The sequence below is a fragment of the Dasypus novemcinctus genome, chromosome 3 (genome assembly GCF_030445035.2).
Source record: "Dasypus novemcinctus isolate mDasNov1 chromosome 3, mDasNov1.1.hap2, whole genome shotgun sequence".
Lineage (NCBI taxonomy): Eukaryota > Metazoa > Chordata > Mammalia > Cingulata > Dasypodidae > Dasypus > Dasypus novemcinctus.
Genome location: NC_080675.1, coordinates 124,455,632 through 124,466,702, shown reverse-complemented (window position 1 = coordinate 124,466,702; position 11,071 = coordinate 124,455,632). Strand labels below are relative to the sequence as shown.

Here is an 11,071-nt window from a genome sequence, read left to right as displayed (position 1 = left end):
AATGATGATCATACCTATTTCACAAATTATTATGGGATTAAAAAGGTTAATATATGTAAGGTATGTGGCACCACATATTAAACACTAAAATGTTATAGCTATTATTATTATCTTGTAAAAATAATCAACATAAAATTAAACATCAACAGACAATCCATATATTCCTTCTTTGGCATAATGAGAAAAAAAAATTCATATTCTTGAAAAAAAACAAGCTGACACTGAAAATGCCAGGTAATTTTTCAGAATGACCAAACTCACTAAACATCTGTAAACAAGAATAAATTTATTTAATTACTTTTAAAGATTTAATGATATACAAAATGTATATGTTATAATATCTTTAACTAATACACTTTCTTTCTTATCAATATTAAACACTATTTAAACAGCTTATCTCGTCTTGTCTGTATCTATGAGATACACTACTGAATACAAATAAGCTGTACACAGCTCCTTCCCAAAGAAAAATTATAATTAGTACCTAGGAAACAAAAAAAAAAGCAAAGAAAAAAAGAATGAAAGAAAAGAAAAAAAATCAAAGCATAAAACTTCAAATGGAAAGCTTTAGTCAAATGAAATACTTTGTCAAGTATTCAACAATATCTGGGGCAATTAAAATACATTTTATTGGCATAAAGTGGCATTGCAATCTTCCAACATCACATGATAATCCAACTCAATTAATTTCTTAAATAAGTACCACAAACAATATTCATGTTCAAATGTTCCTATACAATTGTAAATATATGCAAGAGTTCATATTTATATTCTGATTTAATATACTGGTCAATAAAATCTTTGGAGAAGTATATGACTTCCAGGCTGTCACTACAGATACAGATAGTGTTAACTTTTCTCACAAGGTAACTTCGTTTGAACAATGAGTTAACTTTTTCCATTTATATATTTATCAGTCTACCCTGACCTTCTTCTGTTTGACTTGATAAAACAATATTAAAAACAAAACAAAACAAAACAAAAAACCCCTAATACCTTTGCACAATTTGGGCTCTACTTAACAAAAAAATGGCTTTAACTTTAATTATGGAGCCTAACCCTGATTTATAAAGTTTCTTTAAGAAAATGGTCTTCAGCTCAGGTTCCTTTTATTCCTTTGACTCTAAAATTATAGCAAATAATCTCCTTTGCAGAAGCAAACAATTATCTAGCTGGGAGCTAGTGACATCAACACTAGGTTTCTCACTGACTGCAGCGAGGAAGAACTTTGACTTCCACTTAAGCAAAAGGCTGGGTGATTTCTTCATTTCTCTAGCTTAATGGCAGTAAACCAGCTGCCAAATAAAACCTGCATTAATACCTAACTTTGGTTAATGGTATTGCACCACATAATAGAGGGTATGACCCTCATCAGAACAAAGTCAAATGAAATCCTCTGCTAAAAAGAGCCCTTTAAAAAGTAATAAATACTAATTTTCCTTTACTTTTAAAATTTATCAGCTATCAGCTATATCTTATAGTGAGTTTCTTACTGACTAGTTTAATTAGGTCAAAAACAAAAAAATGTGACCTATCAACTGTGCCAGAGTCAGCAAATTCAATTTGCACACACCTTTCTCTATTACTAAACAAGCTCTTCCTGAAGGAAAAGTGACAAAGTATCATTTTTGTGAGGTGTAGGCAAAACCAATGATTCAATAATATTATAACATCAGACGAATAGAATTAGTTGATTCTGATTCTTTGGTGGAATTTCCAGGCTGAAGAGTCAAATCTGAAGGCTCATCCTGAGGAAATATAATTTTATCAGGCGTATAGTCATTCCTCTTCAGATCTACATTCACCGCCCCCCCCAACAAAAACAGAAAAAAGAAAGAAAAAAAAGAAGTCAATATTTCTTAAAAATGGAGAATTACGAACATTTTCTAAATTAATTTTTCTCTAAAGTGTCATATCTATTTTCTACTAGGTTAGTTATAAATTCAATAGTCACTATATATATACACATAAAAAGAAAGTAGTTAATTAATTCAACAAGTAATAACAAATATTATGCACCAAACATGAGCCAGTAACTGCTCTGTGGGTGGGGAAATGCCCAAATGAAAAAGGCACACAAAGTTCCTGTTCTCGAGAAGTTTATATTCTAGAAGATGAAGAAAATCAAAGCAAATAGAAAAATGGCAGACTTTCAAGTAGTGAAGAGTGCTTTGAACAAAACAGTGTGATGAGGGCTAGAGGCGGCATATTAGATAATTCTTTAGACAGGGCTGGGCAGAAAAGCCAGGGAAGCTAAGATTTGAGTAGAGACCTGTATACTGAGAAGTGACCTATCTAAGTTCCAGCAGTTAGTGCTTTTAGGTGAAAGGAATGTTTACTGCAAAGAAGGAAATGGACATAGTGTGTTCTAAGAATGACAAGAAGGCAGAATGGCTTGCGTATAGTGATTGAAAGGAAGACTGGTAAAAAAAAAATGAGAGAAACAATTAAGGGCCAGTGCCTGTTTGTAAAGCGTTTTCATTACAAACAGCAAACTATATAGTCTGTGACACCTGTTTTGTAAAGAGCTTTCATTTAAATGTTGTCTATAGCTTCTTCTGTACTACAACAGGAGACCTTAGAAGTTGCAACCAGATGGTATAGTCCACAAACCCTAAAATACTTACTAACTTGCCCTTTAAAGAAAAAGTCTGCAACTCCCAATTTAGAGAATTAAAGCTATGGTAAGGAATACAGACAGCAATGAAAAGGTGACTGGAAGGTTCTGAGGAAGAGAGAAACATAATCTGATTTGTTATAAAAGACTTCTGATTGTCATATGGAGTCCAATTAGGGGTCAACTGGCAGTAGTCAAGGAAACAAGATAATTAACAATAGATCAATTCCAGGGATATTTCAGAATTAGAGTTGAGAGGCTTTAATGGATTGGCTGTGGAGAGCAAGAAAGACGAATCAGAGAAAACCCTTAGGTTTAGGACCCGAACAACTGGCTTAACATTAAATGAGGAAACAGTTTTGTGGCTAGGGGTAAGAGATGGAAATCAGGAGTCCTAGAATTGACCTGTTATTACACTATAAGGGTGCTTTAGGGAAGCGGACTTGGCCCAGTGGTTAGGGCACCCATCTACCACAGGGGAGGTCCACGGTTCAAACCCCGGGCCTCCTTGACCCGTGTGGAGCCGGCCCATGTGCAGTGCTGATGCGCGCAAGGAGTGCCGTGCCACGCAGGGGTGTCCCCCGCGTGCGGGAGCCCCATGTGCAAGGAGTGCACCCCGTAAGGAGAGCTGCCCAGCACGAAAGAAAGTGCAGCCTGCCCAGGAATGGCACTGCACATACGGAGAACTGACACAATAAGATGATGCAACGAAAAAGAGACATAGATTCCTGTGCTGCTGACAACAACAGAAGCAGATAAAGAAGAACATGTAGCAAATGGACACAGAGAACAGACAACTGGGGGGGGGGGGGAGGAAGGGGAGAGAAATAAAATAAATCTTAAAAAAAAAAAAGATGCTTTAGGGTGAAGCAGATGTGGCTCAAGCAATTGAGCTCATGCCTACAACATGGGAAGTCCCGGATTTGATTCCTAGTGCCTCCTAAAGAAGACAAGCTGTCACGATGGGCTGGCATAGTGAGCTGACACAATAAGAGACACAAGGAAGAAAACATGAGAGACTCAACAAAGTAGGGATTGGCAGTGCCTCAAGCAATTAGGTGCCTCCCTCCCACATGGGAGGCCCCAGGTTTGGTTTCCATTGCCTCCTAAAATGTAGATGAGCACACATGGACACAGCAAATGCAAACAAAACAAGGGGATGGGGAGAAATAAATAAATAAAATAAATCTTAAAAAAAAAATGCTTTAGGGTATCTAAATTGAAATGTTGATCATTGAATATAAACAGAAGTTCAGTAAAGAACTTAAGCCTTCGAATAACTTTGGTTCTATCAGTAGGTAGACTACATTTATAGTTATGGGACAGTATGAAATCACTTAGGGAGTTATGGATATATATGACAAGAATTGGTAAACAATGAATTGATATCAAATCTATAATTTAAACTAACCATAGCCAGTATATATCCTTAAGCTTTTATCTCCTTCTAAACTAGAACACTCAGAATATGAACTAATTTTGAGAAATATTCAATAATCGAGCTACATATTTACCACTGTATGAATTTTTCTTTAAATTAACTAATGTTTAAATATATTTTTATTACAGACAATGTGAACTTACAAAACAAACATGCATATGTGTAGAGTTCCCATACAACATTCCTTCACCAACACACCACACTGTTGTGGAACATTTCTTACAGATTATGAGATAATATCAGACTGTGTGTAGACTATGGTCCACAGCATACATTTGACATTTTTTCCATTATACCACTATTAATAACATAGTACATCTTTAGCATTGATATAATATTACAGTATTGCTATTAACCATAGTCTATAGGTTACATTAATTGTGTTTTTCCCATGCTTCTCCATATTCTAATCAGCCTGCAATAGTGACGTATATCTGTTCTAGTTCACAGAAGGACATTCTTGCATTTATACTATTTGTATGAATTATTTTTTTGATAAATTTTTGTTTAAGACTATGCAAGTATGGTGTTAGGGAATGCAAACTAACCTGTAGCCATAATGTAAGAAGATGATAGATAGATATGGAATTATATTTCATGTCCTAATTATGCTGTTAACTAATGGTGTAACCATGGGCAAATCATCTGACCTCCAATTATATCATCAGTAAAATTGATGGATTTGGGGCTGGACTGCTTCTAACAGCCCTTCTGTGAAATCCTATTTATAATAATAACTTAAAAAGTAGATATGCTATTAAAAACCACATTGAATCCAAACCCAAAAACTATTTCTGGGCTGCTATTAAATTCATGAGTTCTAGATCTGGGCTAAAATAGAATGAACACCAAGTATCTCTCAAGAAATGAGTTAGGGATTGGATATGGCTCAAGCAGTTGAGCACCTGTCTACTACATGGGAGGGTCTGGGTTTGGTTTCCAGTACCTCCTAAAGAAGATGAGTAAGACAGCAAGCTAATGCAATGGACTGGAATGGTGAGCTGATGCAACAAGATGATGCAACGAGGAGATACAATGAGAACACAACAAGTTGGGAGTGGATGAGGACCAAGCAATTGGGGGCCTCCCTACCACATGGGAAGTCCTGGGTTCGGTTCCTGGTGCTTAAAAAAGAAGACAAGCAGACATAGAGAGCACGAAAGGAAAAGGCACACAGGGCAGATAGCAAGTACAAACAACAAGGGGGTGAGAGAGAAATCTTAAAAAAAAAAAAAAGAATGAACAAAACGAGGTATATACATACATAATGGAATATTCAGCAGTAAAATGGAATGATGTTCTGATACATGTGACAACATGGATGAATCTTGAAAACATCATTTTAATAATCCAGATACAAAAGGACAAATATATGATCTCACTGATATGAAATAATTAGAAAAAACAAATTCATGGAATTAGAAATGAGAATACAAGTTCCAAATGGGCACAGGTGGGATGGGGAGTTAAAGCTTAATTGGTACAGACATTTTGTTTGGGGTAAGGGAAATATTTTGGTAAGAGATGGTGGAAATGATAGCACAACACAGTTTTTAGTTAATTTTAGATTCTATCTATGTTATTACCAGAATAAAAATTTTTTTTTAAACAACTGTATAACAGAGTAAACTCTAATGTAAACTGACTACAGTTAATCATATAATTATAATAATATTGGTTCATCAATTATATCAAAGGTATCTCACTAATACAAAATGTTAATAATTGGGAAAACTGTATGGGAAGTATGCAGGGGTATGGGATATGGGAACTCTACTTTCTGCATTATTTTCCTATAAACCTACAATCATTTTGTTTTGTTTTGTTTTTTTAAGTTCCTTAGGTGCTTCTGGTGTAGGAGGTACCCCTCCCTCCCCCAACCATACACTGAGAAACCCTAATAACTTTTTTTTTAGGGGTAATAATAACCTTTATTTTTAGAGAAGATTTAGATTATAGAAAAGTTACATCGTAAGTATAAGGGAATCTCAAATAACCCCATCTCCCACTCACACTTTCCCCCATTCTTACATTAGTGTGGTACATTTGTTACAACTAATGAACCAACACTGACGCACTTCTACTAACCAAGTTTTACAGTTTACATTAAGGTTTACACTTTGTGCTGTAAAAACTTAAAAAAAAAAATGGAGTGCACACAACCTTCTCTCTCCCATTGGTTACAAGTAAAAATCCCCAGAAAACACCTAAAGCTACTATTTGCAACTTTTGCAAAACCAGCAGACTATGGAAGAAAATCACAAGAAGGCAGCAAGTTTTCCGTTTATTTTTTCCTTCCATATCTCTAGGTTTGGACTTGAAGACAGTGTGGTCCCACAAATATACAGTGAGCACAGGCAGAAAAAACTTCAGGATAAACCCTCTCTTTCTGCCCAAAGAACAGAAAGGGAGACCTATGGAATGGAGAGGGTGAGGGGATTGCTCCTTTTTATATTTTTCTCTTTTTTGCTTCTTTATCCCTGACCTGAGACAAGCCCTGGTCACAAAGAGGCACTACTGTAGTGGTGGCAACTGGGTAAGTACATAAAACTTTGAGAGAAACTTTTGTCTGACCAGAAGAACTGGGAATTAGTGCTTCTGTGATCCATAGAGTGTATCTGTATTTCTCTTTTCCCTTGCCATTTCACATCAGAGCTGGATCCAGTTGTGGGAAGTATTTGAGTCCTCAGAAAGCCAAAATCCTGGCTTTCTAATCAGAGGACCAAAACAAGAGGCTATCAGAAGCCATGGTGTGGAGAAAATCATGAGAAAAGGCAAATGGAGAAAGAGATCCCTAAAATTTTTATGAAGTCCCATGCTCTCTCCTGAGTGGCATATGAGTAGTAGAAATATAGCACAGCAAAGGCCTCAAGAACTAAACTATGGTACAGAATACTAGTTAGGTCCCAGACCAGGCCCTGGATGTTACACATGTGAGGAGGACCTGAGTAACACTGCAAAAGCTTTAAAAACTAAAGTGACACTGGAATCACAGTCACAGAAGATAGACTGTAACTTGTAAATTGAACATAGCCAACCTGATTGCCTGTTAAAAGAAACAACAAAAACCAACATTCTTTAGAGGATTTTAAACAAAATCCAGAATCTCACAACATAATATTCAAAATGTCATACATACAAAGAACCAGGAACATCATAACAATTCTCTAGGGAAAAGATACCCAAGAGATGCTAACCATGAGATTACCCAGATGCTGGAATTAACAAAGACATTAAACCATCTATTACAACCATGTTCCATGATAGAAGGGTGAACAGACATGAAATGATTGGAAAAACAAAAGTTTTCAGTGGAGGAAATCACTGGATTGAAAAATAAAACAAATTAAAAACCTGGGGAAGCAGATTTGGCCCAATGGATAGGGTATCTGCCTACCACACAGGAAGTCTAAGGTTCAAACCCAGGGCCTCCTGACCCGTGTAATGAGCTGGCCTGCATGCAGTGCTGATGCACGCAAGGAGTGCCGTGCCATGCAGGGGTGTACCCCGTGTAGGGGAGCCCCACCCGCAAGAAGCATCCCCTGTAAGGAGAGCCGCCCGGCACAAAAAAGGGCAGCCTGCCCAGGAATGGCGTCGCACACATGGAGAGCTGATGCAGCAAGATTGTGGAAATGAAGGAAGAACAAAAGAAATGGTTAATACTGAGTAAATATAAGATTATTTTTCTCCTCTTAAGTACTTTAAAATATATATGATTACTGAAAACAAAAATTATAAGGGACCAGAAAGATTTCTAGATTTCACACGAAGCAGTAATGTATTAACTCTAAGCAGACTGTGAAATGATAAAGCAACCACTAAAAATCTAAACATAAATTAAAGAGAACATTAAAAAGTTATTGAGGGGAGTGGGTGTAACTCAGTGGGGTTTGAGTGTGTGCTTCCCCTGTACTTCCTTAAAAAAAAATTATTTTTTCTTTAAATAATCCAAAAGAATAAAGAGGAAAATGGAGGGAAAACTAAGAGATGAGAATCAGAAAACAAATATGATAGCAGATCTAAACTTAACCCTATCAATAGTTACATTAAATGTAAAGGATCTAAACACATCAATTAAAAGACCAGTAGATATTTAAACAAAACAAAAACTAACACCTGAGGAGCATGTGTAGCTCAGTGGTTGAGTGCATGTTTTACATATACGCTATTCTGAGTTCAATTCCTTGTACCTACTAAAAAAAACTAATAAAATAAAAATAAATAGGAGCAGATGTAGCTCAGTGGTTAAGCACCTGCTTCCCATGTATGAGGTCCTGGGTTCAATTCCTGATAAGTTGTAAAAAATAAAAATAAAATATGACATACCAAAAACGAATACCTATATGGGCCTATATATATGCTGTCCACAACAAACACATTTTAAATGTAATTATAAATATTTATAGGTTAAAAGAAAAAAGGATGGAAAAAAATAATACCATGAAAAGACTAATCAAAAGATAGCGGGGGTGCCTATATTAATATCAAACAAAGGAGACTTCAGAACATGAAAAAGTACCATGGCATTGCATAATGATAAAAGAATCAATGCAAGGATTGTGGGAAAATGGCGACACACTAATAGGCAGAGCTGAATGCTCTCACAAAAACAATGGAGAAAGAGCCAAAAGCTGTCTGAGGGACTTGCTTTGGGGGTCAACAGAGCAGGACAGTGCTACATAACTCCAAGGAGTGTGAGGGACAGACACAAAGAAGCCAAAATGACACACATGAGTTACATAGCCCCTATGGTGGCCAGGAAGGTATTAAGCTGGGGTAAAACACCTGGCTCACTGCAGCTGACTAGGAGAGGAAAAGACATCTTCCTCCCTGTTAGACATTTCAAAGAAAAAGGGAGGGGAGGTCAGGGTACTTTCCTTCATTGAATTCAGCCAGCAGAGCCCACTGTGAACCTCTGATTTGGAAATTCAACATAGGAACACAGAAAAGCTGAGACTGAAACACCTCTGTGGAACAGGTATGCTGACCAGTGTCATCTGCTGGCTGGTCTGGAAACTGCATGGACAAAAACAGTTCATATACACTGTATCCAAACTCCAGGGAGAAAATCTGAGCCCCACTACTGAGTCCCTGGCCCAATCCTGAAAACTTAAGCTGGGCAATTTTAAAGACTGAGAATAAGTTGAACTAAACATAAAAAAAGAGCTGTAGAAAAAAAAAGGCAAGAGAGAGAATTAGACACCAGAATAAATTTGCCAACATATTCAGAGGCCTAGACATTAGCAAAAAGTTGCAAGCCATACTAGGAAACAGGAAGAAATGGCCGAGCCAAAAGAACAAACCAAATATCCTGAAGAGATACAGGATTGAACACAATGAGTCAATGATAATCACACAACTCTCCTAAATCACTTTCAAGAATTTAAAGAAAATATAACTAAAGAAATAAAGGATATTAAGAAGACACTGGAAGAACATAAAGAACAATCTGAAAGCCTGCAAAGACCTCATGGGAAAGAAAGACAAAATGGATGAGATTAAAAATACATTAGAGGCATGTAACAGATTTGAAATGCCTGCAGACAAAATGAATGTTTCGAAAACAGAATATCTGAACTGGAAAAGAAGAGAATAGAAAGAGAAAAGAATGGAAAAAAGGAAAGAGAGTCTCAGGGAACAAGTCTCAGGCACAAACATTTGCCTTTTACTGGTGTCCCAGAAGGTGAAGAGAATGGAAAAGGGGCAGAAAGAATGTTTGCGGAAATAATGACCGAAAACTTTCCAACCCTTATGAAGGACATAAATATCAATATCAAAGTAGAATAAATCCAAATAGCTCTACCCCAAGGCACCTACTATTCAGAATAACAAATATCAGCGATAAAGAGAGGATTCTGAAAGCAATAAGAGAAAAGCAAAGCATCACATATCAGGGAAACTCGATAAGGTTAAGTGCTGACCTCTCATCAGAAACCACAAAGGAGGGAAAAAAGTGGTATAATATATTTAAGGCACTGATACAGAAAAACTGCCGGCCAAGAATTATGTATTTGGCAAAACTGTCCTTCAAAAACGAGGGTGAGGCAGTGGACTTGGCGCAGTGGTTAGGGCATCCATCTACCACATGGGAGATCTGCGGTTCAAACCCTGGGCCTCCTTGACCCATGTGGAGCTGGCTCATACGCAGTGCTGATGCGCGCAAGGAGTGCCCTGCCATGCAGGGATGTCCCTGTGTAGGGGAGCCCCACGCGCAAGGAGTGCGCCCCGTAAGGAGAGCCGCCCAGCGCCAAAGAAAAGAGCAGCCTGCCTAAGAATGGTGCTGCCCACACGGAGAAATGACACAACAAGATGATGCAGCAAAAAGAAACACAGATTCCCGTGCCACTGACAACAACAGAAACGGACAAAGAAGATGCAGCAAATAGACACAGAGAACAGACAACCGGGGTGGGGGGGAGGTGAGAGAAAGAAATAAATAATTAAATCTTTAAAAAACAACAACAACAACAACAAAAAAAACGAGGGTGAGTTCAAAGTCCTCAGAGACAACCAAAAAGTGATAGAACATGATACCAAAAGACCAGATTTGCAAGAGATATAAAGGAGTGCTGCAGGCTGAAAGGAAAACACAAGGGCAAGAGATTTAGAGAAGAGTTTAGAAATGATTATTAGGAAGGATAAACTAAAGAATAAGCAGACAATAGAACAAAATGACAACAGAGAGCTGACGAACAAAATGAAGTAATGCCTTTACAGTAATAACACTGAATGTTAATGGCCTGAACTCCCCAAGGAAAAGATATATACTGATAGAATAGATTTTAAAAAATGAGCTGTCTATATGTTGTCTACAAGAGACCTACCTCTTATGTAAGGAGACAGCCAGGTTGTGAAAGGTTGGAAAAAGGTATTCCATGCAAATAATAACCAAAAAAAAAGAGCTATAGTAGACTAGATAAATGTAAAATAACAGCATTATAGTATATGAACAATAATTACTTGGTTCAACTGGAAAATTGTTCCTGTGATCAATATTCTGTAATTTTTTTCAT

The 11,071-nt window shown here is 37.0% G+C and overlaps 1 protein-coding gene across 1 annotated transcript in view; it reads right to left on the bottom strand.

The window, feature by feature from the left end:
* Positions 1-269: 269 nt before the first annotated feature.
* TRPM7 (transient receptor potential cation channel subfamily M member 7) overlaps positions 270-11,071 on the bottom strand; it is a 160,359-nt gene continuing 149,557 nt past the window's right edge. The window contains exon 40 of the mRNA XM_058294201.2: positions 270-1,795. Within this exon, the coding sequence (XP_058150184.1) occupies positions 1,665-1,795 (131 nt within the window). The 3' untranslated portion in view covers positions 270-1,664. The remainder of the gene's footprint in view (positions 1,796-11,071) is intronic.